At 41.6% G+C, this 27862-nt stretch overlaps 1 protein-coding gene across 1 annotated transcript; it reads left to right on the forward strand.

Annotated features, from left to right (window-relative positions):
* The first annotated feature begins 2210 nt into the window (after positions 1 to 2210).
* On the forward strand, positions 2211 to 27173 carry LOC109868594 (neuropeptide Y receptor type 1-like). Its single transcript, XM_031803376.1, has 6 exons — positions 2211 to 3392; positions 10565 to 11152; positions 11311 to 11552; positions 12133 to 12279; positions 12818 to 13034; positions 26068 to 27173. The coding sequence occupies exons 2-6, from the start codon at positions 10844 to 10846 to the stop codon at positions 26281 to 26283; spliced, it is 1131 nt and encodes a 376-aa protein (XP_031659236.1). The 5' UTR covers positions 2211 to 3392; positions 10565 to 10843; the 3' UTR covers positions 26284 to 27173.
* The last annotated feature ends 689 nt before the right edge of the window (positions 27174 to 27862 follow it).

The following is a 27862-nucleotide window of genomic DNA, read 5'->3' on the forward strand; positions in this document are numbered from 1 at the left end:
AGAGGGAGAACTGCTCCTTAAAGTAACTAACTTTGGCCTTCCGGAGAGCCTGAGTGCACTTATTTCTCATTTGCCTGAACAAGAGCCAGTCAGCCTGAGTATGCGTGTGTCGAGCCTTTCGCCAAATGAAATTCTTGAGGTGGAGTAACTCTGCCAGATCACGGTCGAACTAGGGGCTAAACATGTTTTCAATTCTCATTTTATTTATGGAGGCGTGATTGTTAACAATACCACTGAAAATATAAAAAAAGAAGGTCCAAGCGTCTTCGACAGAGCGGATCAAGCTGATTCAATACCAATTTACAGAGGCCAGGTCATGGAGGAAGGCTTCCTCATAAAGGTTTTTAGCAAATGTCTATGACAAATCAGGACAGGTCCTTTCACTGAGCAGCCATTATGAACACAGGCTGTAAAACAGTGATCACTAAGGTCAATACAGAAAACGCCAGACTGATTGACTAGAGCATAAACTAACTTGGAGCCTGTTCTAGTGGGTACTATTCTATTAAACGGATATGATTGTCTGTCATGTATAATAGGGAATCATGTTAGCTTAAAGAACATTTCTTACCTTACCGACTACACCTCACTTGGCACAGGTCTGAATCATCTCTGATTAGAGGGGCTAGATTAAAAGTGCTGCGGAGGTTGTGTGTCTGTGTCAGAGAGGGGGTTAGGTTGTTGACAAATATTTGGTTTGATCTTGAGCAGCCTGTCCTCAGTCTGCTGAATTATGTAAATATATGTGTGTGTATGTTTTAAGATAAAGAATGGTCTCTTATGCAGAGTCAGCGTGATGAGTGATCAGATGTGAAAGACAGTCAAACTCAATCAGGACAAATATGCTATGAATGTGACACACACACACACACAGAGTCTTGTATAACTGACCCTGTGGGTACACATCATTCAGTCCCATTCAAAATCTTATTTTCCCTAACCCCTAACACTTAGCTTAACCCTAACCTTAACCCAAAAACCTAACCTTTACCCTAACCCTAAACCTAACCCTAGCTACACACGCACACACACAGTTGACTCCCCTGATCTTACTCTGCCTCAACCCTGTATGTACTACATCATCTGTACAATTGTGTTTTCCAGTAAGAGGGCCACTAGAGACAATGCTGAATTAACATAAAGAAGTATTAGAAGGATTACATCATAGTGAAAGTACAGGAAGTAGCAAGAAGCACCAGGAAGTACACATGCCCTCTTGCCCCATATAGTAAAAGGTAGCGCATTATATGGGGAATATGCCTCAAGTGAAAAGTGGTGTACTGTATGGGGAGTAAGGCTCAAGCAGAAAGCAGGGAATAGGGTGTCATTTGAGACTGTATTTCGGTCTACCTATTTCGGTCTACCTAAGGTACTACTGTATTACTACACAAAACCTATTCGTGCAGTAGTGACTATGTAGAGACTCGTAGGGATTGTGTTGTGAATGTGTAGTTTATGCAATACTCAACTAGAGTTTTGTAGTCTTTCAAGTAGAGGTTTTTGCTGTTTGATGTTGGTAGATGGAAGTAAATAAGTAGTCAAAACATTACAACTTTACTACACAGGCGCGGCATAATATACACTTGTACATGAAATAGGACAAATATAAGCACCCACCTAATTATTTCTAGTTAATATTAAACAGTCTTTCTTAATAGTAATCAGGTACAGTTTTTACTACTTGATATTAGTAGTCACAACACTACAACCAGACTACACTGGCTTTTCGTGACCGCAGAAGAAGGCAAAACATCAAGTAGTTGATTGTTGTTATCTACTGTTTTTGACAATCCCGAATGTAGTCATCCTCATTGTTTATCAAATGTTTTTTCTGTCTTGTCTTATGTGACCTCTGTTAGCAGATGATTAATAAGGGCTTATAATTGGTTGTCTCTTGTGCCTGTCTTTGGTTGTGCTTGTCTTTATTTTCTAAAAGGTTACGTTGTGAAGAAATGTGGCTGCAAAAAAAGAGGAAGGATCTGAAGATAGTTATGTCAATGCTGAATGAGGACAAGGCCTCAAAGGGATTAACAAAGTGTAAATATGTCATTTAATATGTAATGAGTAAACATTGACATATATTTTACTAAGTTGTCTTGGGGATTTGAACCAGCAACCTTTTGGTTAGATGATACTTGCCTTCTCATTTTGAGATTAGATTGAGATGGTGTAGGCAACTATTGTAGGTTTATTATTTGTTTATGTACAAGTTTTGAAAACGCACAGAAACCTGTTTATTTTCATACACTCTAGTCGTGGCTGCCCATAAGGTTATGGCATCACATTGTATTTAAAACATGGTTTATATATTATTGTTGTAATCAATGATTGCAGTATGGTTGTAATCCACTATTATTCTGGACTGAATCCTCCAAGGATTTACATTGGGAATCATTTATGCATATTGCCACCATCAGGAGGCGCGGTATGAACATCCTCCCTCCCCTCAACAACGCTCGAAGAAAGATGGCTGTGACAACTCAAACCGTTTATGGTGACAACTCAAACCGTTTATGGTGACAACTCAAACTGTTTTTCCTCCTGTCTCCTTTTTCTTTCTTCTGTTAAACAGGTAATGTATGTGGTGTACACAAGCACATGATCTATAGAAAATGTTAGTCTAAATGGTTGTCTGAGTGGTACTTACCGTTTATGTTGAAAGTATAAAGTTTAAATGTGTAAATTGATCGAGTGAAAACCATTAGCAATCTTGACATTGAGATGACTGGATTTTGCGTCTAAGCTTGGCTAGCCCATAGGATAACATAAGAAATGGCACAAGCTAATATTTTGGTTTGAACCTATTGATTTATAGCTCATCTGAGGTAATACTGTGGTTTTAGGCACTGTATGTCCCCATTCAAGTGTTCTATATTACAGTTGTATTTTGTAGAAAAACGATATGCTAATACTAAGCTAAATGCGCTAACGCTAGCCTGTCAAGTCAATAGGGTTGTTATTAGCTTAGTGGCTACCGTTAGCTTGCTCAGTTTTGAGATGACTGCATTGGTTTATGGTTTATTTAGCTAAAGGTTAAAACAGGCCTCCTTATATGTGCATTTATTTTCATTAAAACAGTACATTATTGTTAACTTTTATATCATCGGAGTTTAAGATAAATATTGAGAAGGTTTATTTGGTAGTACAAGTCAATTCACATTATTAGCTAGCATGTCTATTTTAAATACAGAAGATGTATGTTACTGTACTTAAAGTACTTTCTAGTCTTTCACAGCATCTGGCGGAATTATTAATGTTTTCCAGGCTCAAACGTTATGGTTCCAAAGAACATCTGGAGGGCGGCCATACAACCAGGCCAACAGTTCCACTGATGGCAAGAGCGCTGTTGGGTGCTTTTGATGTTGACATGTTGCTGAAAAGCAACCTGCGAGGTATGTACAGAGATTGTATAGACCATGCCTGGACAATTATTTTCCATGGAGGGCCACATTAGAATAGATTTTTTTCATCACGGGCCAGAATCATACATCATGTGTATGACTATGTTGACAGATATATCTACTGTAAATCATGTCCAGATATGCTACTTTATTTTACTTTTTTAACATGCAAAGAAATGAACCACATCCATGTTCTCCTTTTGGTAGGTATTTTCATTATTAAACTACACGGAGGGAAAAGTACACTGTGCATTCAGCACCACGGACAGAACACTTGTTGACAGTATGGACAAAAACACAAGAAAAAGAGAGCTCAACATTATATTTAAACTACTCAATCAGTGTGAGGAGTGAAGTGTCTGATGGGCATTGACTAAAGCAGTGAAGTCAGGTATAGTTTCTGACGTCACCATGCGCAGGATAGGTGAGAGTCAGTAAGAGATGATCTGTGTTGGAAGGAGAGGACCAAAGCGCAGCATGGTACGTGTTCATACTTTTATTAACAAAACAACAAAGAGAACAAACGAAACCGAAACAGTTCTGTCTGGTACAGACACAAAACAAAAAAACAACTACCCACAAGACACAGGTGGGAAAAGGCTACCTAAGTATGGTTCTCAATCAGAGACAACGATAGACAGCTGCCTCTGATTGAGAACCACACCCAGCGAAACACAGAAATAGAAAACAGAACACAAATTCATAGAATTCTAACCCCAACTCACGCCCTGACCAAACCAAAATAGAGACATAAAAAGGATCACTAAGGTCAGGGCGTGACACTGTGCCTTGACATGTTATATTTCATCACTGAAAATGTCTGTTCACATACATAGGTTGACACAAACAGTACAAACATCTTATAATCTTAGGAAAGTTTTGTTCATTGAGAGATGCATAGAACCTCGTCAGTGACATTGTTTTGAATAGTTCTCCAATCACTGCATCAGACTGACGATCGATAAGCTCAAGTTGCAGGTCAGTGGGAGCGTTATCCACATTGAAGGTAAAAGGAGAGGAAACCAACAGCATGTCATTTTCCAACACTTTGAAATCCTCAACACAACGAGAACTCACTGTTCAAAGTACGCAGCACCGATGTATACTTCTCCCGCTGGTCACCTAATAGGGAACAGACAAACATTTACTAAACAGACCGTGTCACTGTTCGTCTTGACAGACAAACATTTTCCAACAGCTCTTTCTTGTCGGGGCAAAGTTTTGCTGCATAGTCAATTAAACATTCTTTAATGAATTCTCCCACTGCTTTTGCAGCTGAGAAAGCAACTCTTTCGATGCACTTGCCCTCTGCTCAGAAGACATATTCCTATACTTCTCTGCATGCTTCTTCTGGAAGTGTCGGAACAAGTTGTAGTCTTTCAAGACAGCGATGCTCTCTTTGCACACCAAGCACACAGCTTTCCCTGATACCTCAATGAGGTCAATTTCTTTTCAACAAATTGAAGATGTTAAAGGGACGGGTCACTGTTTTACACCTTTATAGTCAGATGACTAAGAAAAAAACTATATGGGTTACGGGGCAATTAGTGGCTATTTAAACAACTCTGAACCATAGATTACAGTTTTTCCTGGCCCATGGACTACTTTCAGGGTAGGGAACCATCTGACTGACTATAAGATGTAAAAAAGGTAACTATCCCTTTAACATCTTCAATTTGTTGAATAGAAATTGACCTCAACCCTGTTATGGGGTTCTCTTAATTTAATATTGCAAATAGGGCATTAATGGTCAATGATGTCTTATTCAACAGAATCTGATTAGCTTTTCACATAAAGGTTTTTTCATTTATTATATATATTTTTTATTTACGACCCCAACCCCTAACTGTTCTATGTGCTCTTTATCTTCTAGTTGTTGCTTTCCCCCTACAAATGCTGTCATTAAGCGCTTCCCGGGTGCAACAAAAGGACAAGTGGGAACGGCTTACAACTGTAAAATGCCTGAATTAAGAAGCAATGAGAGAAACAAATAAAATGAATAGGATTAAGTTTAGTGTTTTGTGTTTGTTCTAATGTTTTATTACCATGATTACAAGTATCACTGAAATAATGCTTCTATTACATATACACTCTATATAAAAAAGTATGTGGACACCCCTTCAAAGGAGTGGATTTGGCTATTTCAGCCACAGCCTGTGCTGACAGGTGTATAAAATTGAGCACCCAGCCATGCAATCTCCATAGGAAACATTGGCAGTACAATGGCAGTAGAAGAGCTCAGTGACTTTTAACGTGACACCGTCATAGGATGCCACCTTTCCAACAAGTCAGTTCGTCAAATGTATGCCCTGCTAGAGCTGCCCCAGTTAAATGTAAGTGCTGTTATTGTGAAGTGGAAAGATTTAGGAGCAACAACAGCTCAGCCGCAAAGTGGTAGGCCACACAAGCTCACAGAACGAGACCGCCAAGTGCGGAAGCCGTAGCGTGTAAAAATCATCTGTCCTTGGTTGCAACACTCATTAACGAGTTCCAAAACTGCATCTGGAAGCAACGTTAGCACAATAACTGTTCGTCGAGAGCTTCATGAAATGGGTTTCCATGGCCGAGCAGCCACACACAAGCCTAAGATCACCATCATCAATGCCAAGCATTGGCTGGAGTGGTGTAAAGCTCGCCGCCATTGGACTCTGGAGCAGTGAATTTTTTTTATCTGGTATGATGTCATGCTTCACCATCTGGCAGTCCGACAGACAAATCTGGGTTTGGCGGATGCCAGGAGAATGCTACCTACCCCAATACATGGTGCCAACTGTAAAGCTTGTTGGAGGAGGAATATTGGCCTTTGGCTGTTTTTCATGGTTCTGGCTAGGCCCTTTAGCTCCAGTGAAGGGAAATCTTAACGCTGCAGTTTACAATGACATTCTAGACAATTCTGTGCTTCCAACTTTGTGGCAACAGTTTGGGGAAGGCCCTTTCTTGTTTCTGCATTAAAATGCCACGTGCACAACGTTAGGTCCATGCAGAAATGGTTTGTCAACCCCATCAAACACCTTTGGGATAAATTGGAACACTGACTATGAGCCAGGCCTAATCTCCCAACACCATTGCCCAACCTCACTAATGGTCTTGTGGCTAAATGGAAGCAAATCTCCGCAGCAATGTTCCAGCATTTAGTGGAAAGCCTTCCCAGAAGATTGGAGGCTATTATAGCAGCAAAGGGGGAACCAACTCTATATTATTGTCCATGATGTTTGACAAGCAGGTGTCCACATACTCTTGTACATGTAGTGTATGTTAACACATATTGTTAACATGTATTGTGACATACAGTACCAGTCAGAAGTTTGGACATACCTACTCATTCAAGGGTTTTTCTTTATTTTTACAGTTTTCTACATTGTAAAATAATAGTGAAGTCATCAAAACTATAAAATTACACATATGGAATCATGTAGTAACCCAAAAAGTTGCCACCCTTTGCCTTGATGATAGCTTTGCACACTCTTATCCGGCTTCATGAGGTATTTACCTGGAATGCTTTTCCAATCATCTTGAAGGAGTTCACACATGCTGAGCACTTGTTGGCTGCTTTTCCTTCACTCTTTGGTCCAACTCATCCGAGGAGGATAGAGAGGGAAGGAGAGGAGAAAAGGGGGAGGGGAGGAGAGAGGAAGGAGAAGAGGGGAGGGAGGAGAGGAGAGGAAGAAAAATTATGTTTATCCCAGAAGGGAGTTGTGAGAGATGATGGATATTTGCTTGATTCTTGTATTCCGTTGAGTAAACACACACACACATACGCTAGCAGAGGAGATTCGGTATTCTACCCTTTGAGAGAAAACACTCTGTGTCCTATACACTAGAAAGCCTGTGGAGACGCAAATGTTAGCGTGTATGTGAGTTAGTTGTTTATCCCAGCAGGGAGTTTTGGAGGTGATGGATGGAGGATATTTGCTTCATTATTGTCTTCTGTTGAATATTTTTTTTCCACTGAGTGACTCAACATCCCTCCCCAAACACACTCATACAGATTTCGTTTTCATGCTGCTCATCAATCCCTACATGCTGCTCTAATAGAGTACCACAGTATGAGTCATAATACCCATAAAACCTAGTGGTCAAACAGGGAAATGGTTCCAATTAGTTTTTCCACCATTCATTTATCCCATAGGGGATTTTAGAAACACTTAAAATAAGCACTGTGTTTTGTGTAGGCTTACCCTGGCATGAAGTTTTGATAATCATGTAATTCTCTCTAGGACAATGTGACTTTTATCAATATATTCGCCTGTATTTAAAAATGAATAATGCCATGCTAATTTGCTGCTAATGTGGCTATCATAAAGACCTACAAATGCCATGACGATCTGTGCGAGACTGACGTATCGAAGCCAATGTAAGACTCTCTGGATTAGTTATGTAATGTTAGCTCAATTTAGTAACAAATAAATTGGCTACATTTCTTTAAATTTGACAATTCTGTCAACTGTCTTGTGCAAGTTTTAAATTGATCCTTTACCTGTTAGCAAAGGTATCATTTAGAGATGAAGTGCAGGACCTTGCAGGGATTTGTAGGTTAGCATGATGTCTACTTTGATGCTGATATTAAATGTTAATCACAAATAACCAGTTGCTTTCATAATGAGTTAGGGCAGAGGCGGTTAACTCATTAAGAAAGCGACTGGTCATTTGTGAGCAACATTCATAACACAGTAAAATGGCCCAGTGGAGACTAGCAAAACAGAAGAGATATTAGTTGTTTTTCCGGATTAGTGATATTGATATCTGTCTGTGGCAATGAGCTGGTGTCATAAGCATGATGTATTGTCTTTCAGAGTGGTTTTACTAAACAGCTTAGTCAAACCAGGACACCACTGGCCTGAGGAAGAGAGCAGAGTATGAACCAGATAAATTAGGAGGGAGGAACGTTTACTATTTTGTGTGTGCGTGCAGGTGTGTGAGTACACATTCTTATGTGTGTGTTTGTATGCGCCCAAGCATACGTGTGTCTGTGTGTGTCTGCATGTGTGTCTTTGCACATGCTTGTGTGTTTGTGCATCCAAGCATGAATGCGTGTGTTATTCACAGTCAGTCTGTGTCTAGGAGCGCGTTGGTATTTTTAGAGAGGCCAGGGCTTTCAGACATCCCTGTCTGCTGCCAGATCAGAGAATATTACAGTCTATCTCTGTTCTACTATATATACTCTCTGTTGTCTAGCTATAGTTATACTGTTGTATATTCTACTACAACTGTCTAGACTAATATAATGATTCACACACACACATTCACACACAATTCTTTGAGGGTCACATTAAGCAATTTGTCTCTAATGTTTAATCTCGTCAGAGGAGCCAGTAATATTCAGTGAGACGGGCTGTATAATCACACTATAAACTTGAGGGCAGTGTGTGTGAGTCTGCGTCTGTTTCATTGTATGTGTTTGTTCCCAGTCTCTCTCTAGTCTCCCTCACCACTCCTTCTCTCGTGTGTGTTTGTTTCCCGTCCTAATTGGCAGTGTATTGCTGATTGCTTGACTACACACCTCATCTGCGCTGCACTCCCCCTCTCATGCAAATGAGACAGAAATCTACTCACATTTTTTCTGTTACTGTAACAGGTTTTGTTTTAGTTTGTGTTTTTTGTTTTTATGTGTGTGTATATTTGTGTGTGTGTTTTTTGTTTTTATGTGTGTGTATATTTGTGTGTGTGTTTTTTGTTTTTATGTGTGTGTATATTTGTGTGTGTGTGCAACTTGCTGGGAAAAAACATTTAAAAGACATGAAGCAAAGTTCTGAGGAAGAAATTATGAGATGGTTATACTGGTGTGAGGAAGAGAGAGACAGAGATAGAATGAGAGATGAAGAGTAAGACATTTGTAATGTCTTTATTCATTTGAAACTTCCGTATGTTAAATGTTTACTGTTAATTTGTATTGTTTATTTAACTTTTGTATATTATCTACCTCACTTGCTTTGGCAATGTTAACACATGTTTCCCATGCCAAAGAGCCCCTTGAATTGAATTGAATTGAATGAGAGAGAGAGAGAAGCTGTAGTATTTGTCACAGAGAGCTGCGTTCCTGAAAGAAGAGAGACAGATATAATTACATCCACCTCTCCTCTAATATCTTTCCTTGAGCTCTTCAACACTGACTAGAGATTTTCTGAATATTTAGTGGACATTTTAATATTTAGTGGACAATGAAAGCCTTTCCACCCTCTTCTTATCTTCTTTTATCTCTACTTATTAGTTATTCCCCTCTTCTCTCTTTAATATCTTCTCTTTCTACTTATTAGTTTTCCCCCTTTTCTCGCTTTAATATCTTCTCTCTACTTATTAGTTCTCCCCCTCTTCTCTCTTTAATATCTTCTCTCTACTTATTAGTTCTCCCCCTCTTCTCTCTTTAATATCTTCTCTCTTTAATATCTTCTCTGTTTAATATTGTCACGCCCTGATCTGTTTCACCTGTCCCTGTGATTGTCTCCACCCCCTCCAGGTGTCGCTTATTTTCCCCAGTGTATTTAGCCCTGTGTTTCCTGTCTCTCTGTGCCAGTTCGTCTTGTATGTTTCCAAGTCAACCAGTGGTTTCCCGTTCTCCTGCTTTTTGCATTCTCCTTTTTCTAGTCCTCCCGGTTTTGACCCTTGCCTGTTTCTGGACTTTGTACCCACATGCCTGATCATTCTGCCTGCCTTGACCATGAGCCTTTTCTGCCACTCTGTACCTCCTGGACTCTGATCTGGTTTTGCCTGTCCACCACCATTCTCTTGCCTTCTCCTTTGGCTTATTAAACATTGTAAGACTCCAACTAGCTGCCTCATGTGTCTGCATTTGAGTCTCGCCTTGATAAATATATTCCCTCTACTTATTAGTTCTCCTTCTCTTCTCTTTTTCTGTTCTTAACTTCTCCCCTCTTCATTTTTTCTAATCTTTTCCCTTCTCATACCTTCTCTGTCATCTAAACTATGTTCCCGCTTTTCTTTTTTCTCATTTATTTTTTATGATCCTCTTGTCCTCTCCTTCTAATCTCATTTTCTCTCATCTTCTGTTCTGTCTTTTCACATTTTCTCATCTTCTGTACGTATATCTTCTAAGTTGTATTCACTTTTCCTCCACTCCCTCTAGTCACAATCTTTTCTTACAGATTCTCTTATATTATACAGTAGATAGACTGAGATTATTTTCTATTCTCTTCCCTGTTTTACAGATAGACTTTGCTCCTCCTGAGCCAAACCAATCATATTGTCTCCATCAGACTGAGGGCTCAACGACTGAGTGATTAGCAGACTCGGAGAGACGAGCACAGCGACTCTAACATCTTGACGACCAATCAGCCAACTGAGGAGGGTATAGAAGGACTATAACTGCCTGATTACCCAGTCACCCTGTCCCCTCTACACCCCCTTTAGCTCCCTCTAGTCCCCCATCAACTCCCAGGCTCTACCAGTAAGCTCCCTCTAACAGCCCCCAAAACGCTTATTCCACCATGACCAATAACAGCAGCTCCTCTGGCGTCTGGGAGAACTCTGATTGGTCAGAGTCAGCCCAGTGTCCACCCTCGGTGAGTGGAGCCACCTTCCTCATCGTGGCCTACAGCACGGTGATCGCAGTAGGGTTGTTAGGCAATGTGGGCCTGGTTTTCATCATCGGGCGGCAGAAGGAACTTCATAATGTCACTAACATTCTAATCGCCAACCTGTCCTGCTCCGACATCTTGATGTGTGTGGTGTGTTTACCTGTCACCGTCATCTACACTCTGATGGACCGCTGGGTACTGGGGGAGGCACTCTGCAAGGTGAGAACACAGACTTTTCTTCCAAAAAAAGAATCCATGTTCAGAGTTCCTGTATCTTTGTTTGATAACCTTGCCATGTTTGTTTGTGTCCATAATGTGTCCTTTTCTCCTCCCTCTCCCTCTCTTGTCCCTTATTTATCTCCTCTCTTCCCCATCAGGTCACTCCGTTTGTACAGTGTGTGTCAGTGACGGTGTCTATTTTCTCCCTGGTGTTGATTGCGTTGGAGCGCCATCAGTTGATCCTGCACCCTACTGGCTGGTCCCCAGCAGCAGGCCACTCCTACCTGGCCGTAGGTCTCACCTGGTTGGTCGCCTGCTTCATATCACTCCCGTTCCTGTCCTACAACATTCTGACCGACAACCCCTTCCAGAACCTCACGCTGCCTGCCAACCCCTTCAGGTGAGTCCGTGTGTGTGTTCATAAATTCACTCTGATACTCTGATTTCAGAGCACTCTCGTCTGAGTGTGCCAGAGCGCAGAACTGATGAATTTACGAACGCTCTGTCTATCATTCTCTCCCTTCCTCTCTCTCTCCTTCTCTCCCCCCCCTCTCAATTACATTTAAGGGCTTTATTGGCATGGGAAACATATGTCTACATGGCCAAACCAAGTGAAATAGATCAAACGTGAAATAAACAATAAAAAATTGTACAGTAAACATTACACTCACAAAAGTCCCAGAAGAATAAAGTCATTTCAAATGTAATTTTATGTGCAAATAGTTAGTACAAAATAGTACAAAAGGGAAAATAAATAAACATAAATATGGGTTGTATTTGCACTTGTGATTTCATGAAAGTAAAATATTTATAGTAATTTAATTTGAATTTGGAGCTCTGCAATTTCACTGGAAGTTGTCGAGGTGATCCACTGATTCATAAATTACGTTTGGTCTCACTCTCTCTCTCCCTCTCTCTTGCTCACTTTCAATCTCATTCTTTCCCTCTCTCTCTTGCTCTCCTTCACTCTCTCTCCTCAGAGACCATGTGATCTGTTTGGAGAAATGGCCAACTGAAAGACACCGTCTGGCCTACACCACCTCCCTGCTGCTGTTCCAGTACTGCCTCCCTCTGCTACTAGTGCTGCTCTGCTACCTCCGCATATTCCTACGCCTACGTCGACGCAGGTGACACACACACACACTCACGCCAGCACACAAACACACACACACACACACACACACACACACTCATGCATGCTTGCAAGCACAGACAGACACACACACATGCACTCATGCATGCTCGCAAGCACAGACAGACACACACACACACACGACAGTCAAAGATTTGTCAGATTAATGAGTTAGTGAATAGTCAATAATAGTATGCCTACTCAGACGCAGGTAATACATCAGGACAGGAGTCAATGAATGGTAGTCAATGAGTGGCCAATGGTGAATAAAAGAAATGAATGAATGGAGTAATAGTCTAAGGATCATCAAAGAGGATAGACAATGAACAGTTAATGAATAAATAGAAATGTTAATGAAATTACCTGGTAAAGTATGGTTAAATCCCATCCATTTAGTCCATTCCGGTGGCCACACATTGATCAAACAAAATTACAACAACAGATACACATAGAACAAATAAAACAGAAACAAAAGTAACTGGAAAAGTGTGGAATACTGTAAATCTCATCCTTTCCTGTGTTTTCCCATCCAGGGACGTGGTGGAGCGGAGCCGGAAGGCCCGAGGAGCCCAGAGGATCAATGCTATGTTGGCGGCCATCGTTGCCGCCTTCGCCCTCTGCTGGCTGCCGCTCAACGTGTTCAACACGATATTCGACTGGGACCACCAGGCGCTGCCCGCCTGCCAGCATGATGCTGTGTTCTCCGCCTGCCACCTCACCGCCATGGCCTCCACATGTATCAACCCTGTGGTGAGTGGAGTTTAGTTTAGGTTATTAGTATCCCCATTAGCTCCTGCACATGCAGCAGCTCTTCCTGGGCTCCACATAAAACGTACAAATATATGACAAAGTGCAGAACGGTAATAGACAAGGACATTAAATATAATTAATAATAATAACAAATAAACATAAACAAATTAAAATAAATAAGAGTTATAAATTGGATAGACACTAAGAGAACAAAAATATTATTTACACACTATTCATATATACATATTCATATTATTGTATACAGTTAAATGAGATGTTTAGAAAGAGGAGAGGCTCTGTGAAACAATATGTTGGTTTTTTATCTGTTTTTTTAAAGCTAAATGTGCTTTTTGCCTGAGTAACGTCTGGTGGCAGAGCATTCCACGATGACATGGCTCTATACATAACTGAGCGATGTATTAAATCTGTTTTGGGTTTGGGTACAGTGGAGAAACCCATAGTAGTGTGTCTGGTGGGTTATATACAGTACCAGTCAAAAGTTTGGACACACCTACTCAAGGGTTTTTCTTTATTTTTTACTATTTTCTACATTGTGGAATAGTAGTGAAGACATCAACACTTTGAAATAACACATATGGAATCATGTAGTAACCCAAAAAATTGTTAAACAAATCCAAATATTTTTTATGAGATTCTTCAAAGTAGCCACCGTTTGCCTTGATGACAGCGTTGCACACTCTTGGCATTCTCTCAACCAGCTTCATTGAGTAGTCACCTGGAATGCGTTTCAATTAACCTCACTGGGGTATGTGGGACGCTAGCGTCAACAGCCAGTGAAACTGCAGGGCGCCAAATTCAAAACAACAGAAATCCCATAATTAATATTCCTCAAACATACAAGTATTTTACAACATTTTAAACATACTCTTGTTGTAAGTCTAGCCACAGTGTCCGATTTCAAAAAGGCTTTATGACGAAAGCACACCAAACGATTGTTAGGTCAGAGCCAAGTCACAGAAAAACACAGCCATTTTTCCAGCCAAAGAGAGGAGTCACAAAAAGCAGAAAGAGATATGACACTCATAGGACTTCATGTTACACAATACATGTATGTTTTGTTCGGTAAAGTTTTGTTCGGTGAGTTTACATTGGCGCTTTATGTTCAGTAGTTCCAAAACATCCAGTGATTTTGCAGAGAGCCACATCAATTTACAGAAATACTCAAAATAAACATTGCTAAAAGATACAACTGTTATGCATGGAATTTTAGATCCACTTCTCCTTAATGCAACCGCTGTGTCAGATTTGTTTTTTACTTTACGGAAAACCATGCAATAATCTGAGTACAGCGCTCAGAGACCAAAACAACCCAAACAGATATTCGCCATGTTGTGTAGTCAACAGAAGTCAGAAATAGAATTATAAATATTGACTTACCTTTGATGATCTTCATCAGAATGCACTCCCAGGGATCCCAGTTCGACAATAAATGTTTGTTTTGTACGATAATGTCCATAATTTATGTCCAAATACCTCCTTTTTGTTCGCGCATTTAGCCCAGTAATCAAAATTCATGAGGCGCGATCACTAGGTGCAGACAAAGTCAACAACTTCCATTACAGTCGGTAGAAACATGTCAAACGATGTATCGAATCAATCTTTAGGATGTTAACATAAATCTTCAATAATGTTCCAACCGGAGAATTCCTTTGTCTGTAGAATTGCAATGGAACTTAAGCTAACTATCACGCGTGGTCAGCTCATGTCTCTCTGGCAGACCTCTGACTCAATCCCCTCTCATTCGCCCCCACTTCACAGTAGAAGCCTCAAACAAGCTTCTAAAGGCTGTTGACATCTAGTGGAAGCCTTAGTAAGTGCAATATGACCCCATAGACACTGTGTATTCGATAGGCAATGAGTTGAAAAACTACCAACCTCTGATTTCCCACTTCTTGGTTGGATTTTTTTGCAGGTTCTTGTCTGCCATATGAGTTCTGTTATACTCACAGACATCATTCAAACAGTTTTAGAAACTTCAGAGGGGTTTCTATCCAAATCTACTAATTATATGCATAATCTAGCAGTTTAATTTGGGCACGCTTTTCATCCAAAATTCCCAATGCTGTCCCCTACCCTAGTGAAGTTAACAGGTGTGCCTTGTTAAAAGTAAATTTTTGGAATTTCTTTCCTTCTTAATGTGTTTCAGCCTATCAGTTGTGTTGTGACAAGGTAGGGGAGGTATACAGAAGATAGCCCTATTTGGTAAAAGAACAAGTCCATATTATGGAAACAACAGTCCATCATTACTTTAAGACATGAAGGTCAGTCAATGCGGAACATTTCATGAACTTTGAAAGTTTCTTAAAACCTCTTTGGGATATGCTAGTGTCCCACCTGGCCAAAAGCCAGTGAAAATGCAGAGCGCCAAATTAAAATAAATTACTATAAAAATCAAACTCATGAAATCACACATGCAAGATAGCAAATTAAAGCTACACTTGTTGTGAATCCAGCCAACATGTCAGATTTCAAAAAGGCTTTTCGGCGAAAGCAAACGATGCTATTATCTGATGATAGCACCATAGTAAACAAAGAGAGAGAAGCATATTTCAACCAGGTGTGACACAAAAACGGAAATATAAATGTAATTCATGCCTTACCTTTGACGAGCTTCTTTTGTTGGCACTCCAATATGTCCCATAAACATCACAAATGGTCCTTTTGTTTTGATTAATTCCATCGATATATATCCAAAATGTCTATTTATTTGGCGCGTTTGATCCAGAAAAAGAGCGGTTCCAACTTGCGCAACGTAACTACAAAATCTCAAAAGTTACCTGTAAACTTTGCCAAAACATTTCAAACTACTTTTGTAATACAACTTTAGGTATTTTTTAACGTACATAATCGATAAAATTGAAGACGGCATGATCTGTGTTCAATACAGGAGGAAAACAAACTGTAGCTAGCTTTCTGGTCACGTGCCTCTATCTAACAGTACACTTCAAGTTACCCTTGTTCAAGATGGCCGTACTTCATTACACAAAGGAAAAACCTCAACCAATTTCTAAAGACTGTTGACATCCAATGGAAGCGATAGGAACTGCAAGAAGGTCCCTTAGAAATCTGGATTCCCAATAAAAGCCCATTGAAAAGAGTAACCTCAAAAAACAATCTGAATGGTTTGTCCTCGGTTTCGCCTGCTAAATAAGTTGTTATACTCACAGACATGATTCAAACAGTTTTAGAAACTTCAGAGTGATTTCTATCCAAATCTACTAATAATATGCATATCTAGCTTATCTTCTGGGGATGAGTAGCAGGCAGTTGAATTTGGGCATGCATTTCATCCGGACGTGAAAATACTGCCCCCTGTCACCAAGAAGTTAAAGTGCAGTAGCAAAAACAAGCAAGCGATATGATGAAACTGGATGTCATGAGGACCGCCACAGGAAAGGAATAGTTAGCTCTGCTGCAGAGGATAAGTTCATTAGAGTTAACTGCACCTCAGATTGCAGCCCAAATAAATGCTTCAGAGTTCATGTAACGGACACATCTCAAAATCAACTGTTCAGAGGAGAATGCGTGAATCAGGCCTTTATGGTCGAATTGCTGCAAAGAAACCACTACTAAAGGACACCAATAATAAGAAGAAATTTGCTTCGGCCAAGAAACATGAGCAATGGACATTAGACCAGTGGAAATCTTTCCTTTGGTCACATGATTCCAAGTTTGAGATTATAATTTTTTATCATTGTGAGACGCAAAGTAGGTGAACGGATGATCTCTGCATGTGTGGTTGTCACCGTGAAGCATGGAGGAGGAGGTGTGATGGTGTGATGGTGTGGTGACACTGTCAGTGATTTATTTTGAATTCAAGACACACTTAACCAGTATGGCTACCACAGCATTCTGAAGCTATAGGTCATCTCATCTGGGTTGTGCTTAGTTGAACTATCATTTGTTTTTCAACAGGACAATGACCCAAAACACAGCTCCAGGCTGTGTAAGGGCTATTTAACCAAGAAGGAGAGTGATGGAGTGCTGCATCAGATGGCCTGGCCTCCACAATCACCTGACCTCAACCCAATTGAGATGGTTTGGGATGAGTTGGAGTGAAGGAAAGAGTGAAGGAAAAGCAGCCAACAAGTGCTCAACATATGTGGGAACTCCTTCAAGGCGGTTGGATGAAGCTGGTTGAGAGAATGCCCTGAGTGTGCAAAGCTGTCATCAAGGCAAAGGGTGGTTATTTGAAGAATCTCAAATATAAAATATATTTTGATTTGTTTATCACTTTAGTTACTACATGATTCCATGTGTTATTTCATAGCTTTGATGTCTTCACTATTATTCTACAATGTAGAAAATAGTAGCAGTTAAGAAAAACCCTTGAATGAGTAAGTGTGTCCAAAATGTTGACTGGTACTCTGTCTGTTTGAAGTGAATGCAAATAGATTATACAAGTGGTTCGGCATTTTCAACACAAAAATGTGTCTTAAAAAGAAGCAGTCTCCTCAACTCAACCGTGAAAGACTGTCGTGCATTTTGTTGATGTTAGTTCTCTGTGTGCAGTTATTAAGGGAAAGGTGTGCTGCTTTGTTTTGAGACAGCTGCAGCTTTGCTAGGTCTGTCTTTGCTACACCGGACTATATTACCAGACAGTAATCAAGATGGGACAAGATCAAAGTCTTGAACAATAGTACAGTTGATCTTGGTGTCAAAAACGCAGAACAACGCAGACATACCTCTCATCATCTTCACAACAACTTTGTCAATATGACTTGACCATGATAACTGACTATCCAATGTTACTGCTAAAAGTTCAACTTCTTCAACTTGTTCATTGGTCACACTCAATGGAGTGCTGGGCTCTCTGGGTGAGGTGATGGTCTCTCTGGGCGGAGTGCTGGACTCTGGGTGGAGTGTGGGAGTTTCTGGGTGGAGAGCTGGGCTCTCTGGGCGGAGTGCTGGACTCTGGGTGGACTGTGGGAGTCTCTGGGTGGAGTGTGGGAGTCTCTGGGTGGAGTGTAGGAGTCTCTGGGTGGAGTGTAGGAGTCTCTGGGTTATGTGAGGGTCTCTCTGGGCGGAGTGCTGACTCTTGGTGGATGTTCTTATTTGCTGGCTTCCCATAGGCATTCCATAGGCATTCCCGGATGCTCTTAGTCTTTCTTCGCATTTTGGCCATGTACTTTAGCACCTTTGCTAAGACGTTTGCACATCACCAGTTTAGGTGGACATGGTCTTGCATGAGGTGAGGGTGGATGTCTTTGTGGTGTGCCAAAAAGATGTTAGATCTTAGTGCACGTTTTCTTGAGAGCTCTGAGTTTGTTTTCTAAAATAATATTGAATGGCACATTGCAGCACGGGAGAAGAGATTAAATTATAATTATTGCAGATGAGTATTTCTCTGTGGCCATATTGGCTATTTCTTCCATAGCTGGGGCCACACGTCCTCTCATGTTCTTTAGGTCGTTCGTTCCAGTGTGGATTTTTTATTGTCTTCGCTCCTATTAAACTGTCCTCTGAAATTATTTTGAGGGCACTCTAGGGTGTGGGGCACCATATTTTTCTCACCTCCATATCAGGTAGTAGTTCTCTTCCCATAGATGTTTCTGTTGTAGTCACAGAGAATTACTCCAATCCCAGGTTGTTCTTGGAGCGTTGGTGGGAGTGTTGGTTGAGCTAGCAGAGGTGGTAGGGAGGTTGTTATTTGTTGGAGAGGGATCTGAGGGAGGAGGGTTGGTGTTGGGTGGAAAGGGATCTCCTGGAGAGCTGGTATGGAATGAGTGTGTGGAGCACAGTGGGAGGTGGGCTGGGGTTTGTGACCGTGGGTAGCTGCTCCTTTGGAGTCTGTATGGCGTCCTCTGTTCTTCAGGTCCTTTTTTACTTCTAAAAGCTCTTTTCTCATCTCCTCCTTGATCTCCTCTACTTTTCTCATTGTCACTGTCTTAATTTTTTATTTTACCTTTATTTAACCAGGTAGGCTAGTTGAGAACACGTTCTAATTTGCAACTGTGACCTGGCCAAGATAAAGCATAGCAGTTCGACACATACAACACAGAGTTACACATGGAATAAACAAACGTACAATCAATAATACAGTAGGAAAATCTATATACAGCATGTGCAAATAAGGTAGGATAAGAGGGGTAAGGCAATAAATAGGCCATGGTGGCAAAGTAATTACAATATAGCAATTAAACACTGGAGTGGTAGGATGTGCAGAGGATGAATGTGCAAGTAGAGATACTGGGGTGTAAAGGAGCAAGATAAATAAATACAGTATGGGGATGAGGTAGATTGGATGGGCTATTTACAGATGAGCTATGTACAGGTGCAGTGATCTGTGAGCTGCTCTGACAGCTGGTACTTTAAGCTAGTGAGGGAGGTAGGAGTCTCCAGCTTCAGAGATTTTTGCAGTTCGTTCCAGTCATTGGCAGCAGAGAACTGGAAGGAGAAGCGGCCAAAGGATGAATTGGCTTTGGGGGTAACCAATGAAATATACCTGCTGGAGTGCGTGCTACGGGTGGATGCTGCTATGGTGAACAGTGAGCTGAGATAAGGCAGGGCTTTACCTAGCAGAGACTTGTAGATAACCTGGAGCCAGTGGGTTTGGCGATGAGTATGAAGCGAGGGCCAGCCAACGAGAGAGCATACAGGTTGCAGTGGTGGGTAGTATATGGGGCTTTGGTGGCAAAACGGATGGCACTGTGATAGACTGCATCCAATTTGTTGAGTAGAGTGTTGGAAGCTATTTTGTAAATGACATCGCCGAAGTCGAGGATCGGTAGGATGGTCAGTAGTGATGCTGGATGGGCGGTCAGGTGCGGGCAGCGATCGGTTGAAGAGCATGCATTTAGTTTTACTTGCATTTAAGAGCAGTTGGAGGCCACGGAAGGAGTGTTGTATGGCATTGAAGCTCATCTGGAGGTTAGTTAACACAGTGTCCAACGAAGGGCCAGAGGTATACAGAATAGTGTTGTCTGCATAAGAGGTGGCTCAAAGAATCACCAGCAGCGAGAGCGACATCATTGATGTCTACAGAGAAGAGTCGGCCCAAGAATTGAACCCTTTGAAGAGGGGGATGACCGCGGCAGCTTTCCAATCTATGGGAATCTCAGATGATACGAAAGAGAGGTTGAATAGGCTAGTATAGGGGTTGCATCAATTTTGGCAGATCATTTTAGAAAGAGAGGGTCCAGATTGTCTAGCCCGGCTGATTTGTAGAGGTCCAGATTTTGCAGCTTTTTCAGAACATCAGTTATCTGGATTTGGGTGAAGGAGAAGTGGGAGAGGTTTGGGCAAGTTGCTGTGGGGAGTGCAGGGCTGTTGACCGGGGTAGGGATATACTGCTTGAAATGATCAATTATTGTGGATTTATCGGTGGTGACAGTGTTTCCTAGCCTCAGTGCAGTGGGCAGCTGGGATGAGGTGCTCTTATTCTCCATGGACTTTAGTGTTCCAGAACTTTTTTGAGTTTGTACTACAGGATGCAAATTTCTGTTTGAAAAAGTTAGCCTTAGCTTTCCTCAATGCTAATGCAGAACGCCACAGGATGTTTTTGTGCTGGTCAAGGGCAGACAGGTCTGGAGTGAACCAAGGGCTATGTCTATTCCTGGTTCTAAAATTTTTGAACGGAGCATGCTTATTTAAGATGGTGAGGAAGGCACTTTTAAAGAATAACCAGGCATCCTCTACTGACGGGATGAGGTCAATGTCATTCCAGGATACCCCGGCCAGGTCGATTAGGAAGGCCTGTTAGCTGAAGTGTTTTAGGAAGAGTTTGACAGTGATGAGGGATGGTCGTTTGACCGCAGATCCATTACGGATGCAGGCAATGAGGCAGTGATCGCTGAGATCTTGGTTGAAAACAGCAGAGGTGTATTTGGAGGGCGAGTTAGTTAGGATGATATCTATGAGGGTGCCCGTGTATACGGATTTGGGGTTGTACCTGGTAGGTTCATAGATCATTTGTGTGAGATTGAGGGCATCAAGCTTAGATTGTAGGATGGCCGGGGTGTTAAGCATGTCCCAGTTTAGGTTACCTAGGAGCACGGGCTCAGGAGATAGATGGGGGCAATCAATTCACATATGTCCAGGTGTCCAGGGCACAGCTGGGGGCAGAGGGTGGTCTATAGCAAGCGGCAATGGAGAGAGACTTGTTTCTGGAAAGGTTAAGTTTTAGAAGTAGAAGCTCAAATTTGTTTTGGTACAGACCTGGATAGTAAGATGGAACGCTGCAGGCTCTCTGCAGTAGATTGCAACACCGCCCCCTTTGGCAGTTCTATCTTGGCGAAAATGTTATAGTTAGGGATGGAAATTTCAGGGTTTTTGGTGGTTTTCCTGAGCCGGGATTCAGACACGGCTAAGACATCCGGGTTGGCAGAATGTGCTAAAGCAGTGAATAAAGCAAACTTAGGAAGTAGGCTTCTAATGTTACCATGCATGAAACCAAGGCTTTTACGGTTACAGAAGTCAACAAATGAGAGCACCTGGGGAGTAGGAGTGGAGCTAGGCACTGCAGGGCCTGAGTTAACCTCTACATCACCAGAGGAACAGAGGAGAAGTAGGATAAGGGTACGGCTAAAGGCTATAAGAACTGGCAGTCTAGCACGTTCGGAACAGATAGTAAAGGGAGCAGGTTTCTGGGCACGATAGAATAGATTCAAGACATAATGTACAGACAAAGGTATGGTGGGAAGAGAGTACATTGGAGGTAAACCTAGGCATTGAGTAATGATGAGAGAGATATAGTCTCTAGAGACGTTTAAACCAGGTGGTGTCATCGCATATGTGGGAGGTGGAACAACATGGTTGGTTAAGGAATATTGAGCAGGGCTAGAGGCTCTACAGTTAAATAAGACAGTAATGGACAAGGCTTATTGATATTAGGGAGAGGCATGCATAGCCAAGTGATCGTATGGGTCCAGTGGGTGGTTGGGCTGGCTGGGGACATGGCGATTCAGATAGTCTTAGATGGATAGCTTTAGATGGACGTTTGTTTTTGCCTCGTGAGGTGACGTCGATAGACCAGTCGTGGAATTAGTAGGGTTCCAAGTAACAGAGGGGTCCAAGTCCAATTGGCAAAATGGGTATAGTGGTGCAAGAAACTGGCCGATGGATCAGCTAGCAGTCCAATATGCTCTAGATAGCTAGCAGGCCACGGTTAGCAGAATGGGCCTTCAGGGGACGTCGCGCCTGAGGGGCCTGTTGGGATCCTCGGGCAGATTGTCGGTATTCCAGTCGTGAAGGATCGGCGGTGTTCCGTGCCCCGTACCGGCAGTAGAAGGGGTCTGGATATTGTAGCCGTGGAGTGGGCTTCAGGAGTAGCCCAGGAGCCCTAGCCGGGAGATGGGTCTAGCATGGGCTAGCTCCAGGCTAGTTGGTGCTAGTTCCGGGACGGAAACATTAGCCAGGAGTAGTCAACCCGGGTTGCGGTTAGCTAGCTGTGATGATCCGGATGAAATGGTTCAGAATTTCCGGTAGGAATCCGGGATATGGAGAGAAAAATAGGTCCTGTATGCTCTGGTTTGAAACGCTTTGTACGAACTGGTGAGAGCTTTCCAAGCTAAAGGTTAGCTGATGACCGCTAGCAGTGGTTAGCTGACTGATAGCGGGTAGTTAGTTAGCTAGCTAGCTTCAGTTGAGGTATTCCAGTTCAGGGGTAAATAGAAATACTTTTGAAAAAACAGATCCATACCACATTGGGTGAGGCAGGTTGCAGGAGGGTATTTTGAAGTTGAGGTTTAGGAAAAATATAAAAAAGAATGCGAAGAAAAATATATCAAAATATATATACATGGGACGAGACAAGACAAAGACTGCTACGCCATCTTGGATTTTTTTTTTCTTCTGTCACTTTCTTTCTCTCTGATGTCAGATTTTCTATCAACTGTCTGTGTTCATTCTTTACCTGGCAGAGTTGGTCACGCAGCTGCTCCATCTCTATGTCAGTGCTGGTAGAGAGCTGGTCCAGGACTTGATCTTTTAACTCTACGAGTTTTGCGTCTAGCCGTCTTTGTTCACTGTCTTTGTTCATTGGAACTTGCTTGTGATGTTGTAATGTTGATCAGGTACTGGTCATGTGTTCCCTCTACTTCCACCACAGATTTGAGTGTAAAAAAAATCTGGCTACAAAGGTGTGGAGCGCAACTTCATTCGCTCCCTTGAAACAATACTGTCCCATTCAGGTATATGTTTATTGTGAGGTACCTGATCTCGCTTTTTTTCTCCTGGTCCTCCAAAATCTGAATCTGCCTCCCTTTTCCAATGCCCCTTTTTGTTATGTATTTTTAGTGTCTACATAGGGCAGAGTGTCATGTCGTTGGCCAACTGGTAAAACAGGAGGTTAGTTCATGTGTTTTGAAAATGCACATAGTGACCAAGTAATGTATCTGGGCTGTCCCTTTATTGCTTCAGTTTTTGGCACCTTTTGGAATGTCCTGATGTCACACATGGTGGATAGACAAACGGGTGTGGTGAGACTTCTACTGCTGCTGAAGGTTCCGTTGCTACTGCTCTTGCTATAGTCCCAGTCGGTATTAGATAGAACTTCGCAAACCTGCACGCCAGGTCTGTACCAAAACCTCATTGGCTCACAGCAAAAACTTGACCTTTTTCAAATACAATTTTCTTGTTGTCTGCTTGTTTAAGTCAATTACAAAACTACATTTAAAGAAAAGCACAACATGTCTAAAGATTACTTTTCAACAATGCCTGCTCCCTAGTGTTCTCACTACTTAGAAAAATATCATATTGTAGTGCTTCCCTCATGCCACTTTTCATGACTGTGCTAGCAGTCACTTGATTGACTGCTAGCTAGCAACCAACCGGATCATTAAGCTAGCCAAGACCAACAACACAAACAAACAGACTAGACTATAAAGCTACAAGTAGTGAGTAGAGTTAGACTATACAGCTACAAGTAGTGAGTCGCTGTATAGTCTGTTTGTAACTCTACTTACTACTTGTAGCTGTATAGTCTGTTTGTAACTCTACAAGTATTGAGGTAGAGTTACAAACAGACTATACAGCTACAAGTAGTGAGTAGAGTTACAAATGGACTGTACTAAACAAGTTAAATGTCTTACTTTGATGAAATGTTTTAGCCTAGTTGGACACAGCGCCCCAAAATTTCCCACTTTGCCACACCGAATAGCCTGAATCCAGAGGGCTCTTCTCACAGGCTATATTTCCCTATGTGGGAGCATTGCGAACCATAGGTCGGGATTTTTGACTTGGCTACATGTAACGGATTTCTTCGTCTGAGGAGGAGTAAGGATCGGACCAAAGCACAGCGTGGTAAGTGTTCATGATGATGTTGAATTAAAACTCAGAACACTAAACAATAAATGACAACGTGAATTTACAAAAACCGAAACAGTACCGTGTGGCCCAAACACTCACACGGAAACAAACACCCACAAACCAAAAGTGAAACCCAGGCTACCTAAGTATGATTCTCAATCAGAGACAACTATCGACACCTGCCTCTGATTGAGAACCATACCGAACACAAAAACCAACATAGAAAAACAGACTGCCCACCCCATACTAAAACAAAGAATAAAATAACACAACTATGGTCAGAACGTGACAACATGCACATTGAACAACAGCAATTTTTCTGCATGTTTTATTATTTCTGTATAACAAAAAAAATCGACAATGAAGTTGCCCCTTTTAAAATGGGGGTATAGGAAAGACTGTTGGTTTGTGGGTGTGGTCGAGGGGTAGTCATTATTACCTGAGTAACGACTGGGACTATTGCTGATAGTTCCATTGTTATTGTTTTGTTTGAATTGTTTTGGTTTGAAATGCCTGTTTAAAAATTAACAAGCCAGGTGCAGATTTCCTGGGTCCAGATTCACAAAACCTTCTTAAGAAGAAATGTCTTCTTAACCACCATTTTTTCCTGAACTATAGACTTACGAAGTTAAGCAAAGTTGATATTCCTCAAAAAGGTTATTGGAAATGTTCTTGCGCTATTTCTTATGTTTCTCCTTAAGCAAAAAGTTTATTGAAGGTTATTGAAAATAACGTTTTTAGATTTGTTCTTAATTCCAAGATAGCTAAACCCTTGTCTTAAACTCAGGGTAGTGAGAGAATACAGCCATGAAAGCAATTGAACATGTTTAATTCACACAGACTTCATCTGAAAGTTTCAGTATTGATTATTTTAAACCCAAGAACATGTTTTAGAATAGTAATCTCAGTAGGAAATATGCTAACATGATTGCCATTGCTAGCTAGATAGCTAGCTAAATCAGTTGCCTAGCAACAAACATCTTAAGAAGATTCATAATTGGATATTTGAGAAGTTCGTAAGAAAATTATTAAATCTTGAGATATTGTTGAGGAATTGCACTTACGAACTATTTCTTTTTTCTTAAAAAGCTTCTCTACTGAGTAACCAATTTGTTTGCAGTTGCTTTAGAATCCATGAATGCTTTAGAATCCATGTATCACCTCTCTTTCTCTGCTATTTTCTCAACTCTTTTGTGCAAGGGGCACTTGTTCCTTTGTATCTCTATTCTAGGGTCCTGGGCCTGTGGTTGGCTCTCTTTTTTACACATTTGGTCCAGTTTTGATTGTAGTTTCCCGGTTAAAAGCAGGACACAAGATGCCTTGTCCTTGTTCTTGCTCTTGAAAAGCATGTCTTCCCTCTGTCCCAACAGTCCGTAAAGTTGAGAGCAGTAGTGAGAGTGGTAGTGCTAGTTACCTTCCTCTCTTTCCCAGAAGGTTAGGGTTAGGGTAGCGGTAGTGAGAGGGGTAGCTGAGTGATGTGTAAGTGCTAGCTGCCTTCCCTCTCTCTCCCAGAAGATTTACAGAGAGGCACTGGGAGAATTCCTCAAGAAAAGCCTGAAAGGGTTGAGTGGGGTAGAGAAGGGTGGAGTGGAATTGAATGAAATTAAATATAATCTAATTTAACTGAACTGAATTGAATTTAAATTAACTTAACTGAACTCAACTCAACTGTATTGAATAAATTGTTGGAAATGTAAATGTCATTACAAACATATTAAGGTGCTGGTGCTCTGCATTTAAACTTTGTCTACACACACACACACAGGTGTACGGTTTCCTGAACAGTAACTTCCAGAGGGAGTTGAAGGCCCAGCTGCAGCGCTGCCACTGTGGATTGGGGGCGCCAGAGAGCTACGAGAATTTCCCACTCTCCACCGTTGGCAGCGAGGGGATCACCAAGATGTCGATGCTGAACCGGGCAGGGTCAATGAGCATCGCTCCACCACCACGGGCTGAGCCCAGTGTTAACATATGCAGCTAACAGCTAGCCGACAGAGCTAGTGGCTAATGCTAATGGCTAAGAGCTAATGGACATTGTGTAGTGTGTACAGCTGTCAGACACGATGTAAACAACAAGGGTAAAGTTCATATCAAGCAAGCAGCTAACAGACAGAACGCCCCAATGGACAGAACTAATAGAGAGCCGCTAACGCTAATAGAGAGAGAGAAAGTGGAACTAAGCAGCTGGACTGACTGTCAAAGACAGAGCTGGTTGGCCCCAGTCTCCATAGAGATCGGTCGATTTCTGAATTCCTACAAAGCATCGCAGGCCCTACAGAGTATACAGAATGCACTTCGCTAAAAGCAAACAAACAGATCCATACAGCTAATCGACAGAGCAGCTCATGGACAGATTGCACACATGCAGCTACGCTAGGTAGCAAACATCTGGAGAGACTGCGGCAGAGAGACTTACAGAACCAGGGACTCGTGGGCTCTGTTTCAATGGTGATGATGTATTTCTGAGCTCATTCAGCTTGTCCCCAGAAAAACTGCCTTCACCAGATATTGACATCATCCTGGGGTGTTAAACTGTTGTCAAGCCAGGCAGAAAGATGGACAGTCAGTCAGACAGTCAATTCTGAACTCAGGGATGCCTTGAGATCTAATCAAAATCAAATCAAATTTGATTGACCACATACTCATATTTTGCAGATGTTATCACAGTTGCAGCGAAATGCTTATATTTGGTACTCCATCAGTGCAGTAATACCTAACAATGCAAAACAAAAGACACAAATCCCTTAAAATGAATAAAGAGAGAGATGTAGAAATATCATGGTCATGGTCAACGATCAGAATGTACATTACATTGCCGTTCAAAGGTTTTAGAACACCTACTCATTCAAGGCTTTTTCTTTATTTGTACTATTTTCTACATTGTAGAATAATAGTAAAGACGTCAAAACTATGAAATAACACGTGGAATCATGTAGTAACCAAAAAAGTGTTAAACAAATCAAAATATATTTTATATTTGAGATTCTTCAAATAACCACCCTTTGCCTTGATGACAGCTTGATGAAAGCAAGTCTCTTCTTATTGGTGTCCTTTAGTAGTGTAGTGATTTCCTTGCAGCTATTTAACCATAAAGGCCAGATTCACACAGTCCCCTCTGAACAGTTGATGTTGAGATGTGTCTGTTATTTGAACTCTTTGAAGCATTTATTCCAGCTGCAATCTGAGGTGCATATTTGCCGATTTCTTATTTGCCGATTTCTGAGACTGGTAACTCTAACAAACGTATCCTCTGCAGCAGAGGTAACTCTGGATCTTCCTTTCCTGTGGCGGTCCTCAAGAGAGCCAGTTTCATCATAGCGCTTGATGGTCCCAAGCTCCAAGCTCCTGAGTGGCACAGGGGTCTAGGGCACTGCATCTCAGTGCTAGAGGCATCATTACAGACCCTGGTTCAAGTCCAGGCTATATCACAACCGGCCGTGATAGGGCGGTGTACAATTGGCCCAGCATCGTCCGGGTTAGGATTTGGCCTGGGTAGGCCATCATTGTAAATAAGAATTTGTTCTTGACTGACTTGGTTTTTGCGACTGCACTTGAAGAAA

This window comes from Oncorhynchus kisutch, linkage group LG23 (genome assembly GCF_002021735.2).
Source record: "Oncorhynchus kisutch isolate 150728-3 linkage group LG23, Okis_V2, whole genome shotgun sequence".
Taxonomy (NCBI): Eukaryota; Metazoa; Chordata; class Actinopteri; order Salmoniformes; family Salmonidae; genus Oncorhynchus; species Oncorhynchus kisutch.

Coding starts and splice junctions, on each gene's coding strand:
- LOC109868594 (XM_031803376.1), top strand. CDS start 10,844: ATGACCAATAACAGCAGCTCCTCTGGCGTCTGGGAGAACTCTGATTGG. Junction 11,553..12,132: donor CTGCCTGCCAACCCCTTCAG/GTGAGTCCGTGT, acceptor CTCTCTCCTCAG/AGACCATGTGATCTGTTTGG. Junction 13,035..26,067: donor CCACATGTATCAACCCTGTG/GTGAGTGGAGTT, acceptor ACACACACACAG/GTGTACGGTTTCCTGAACAG.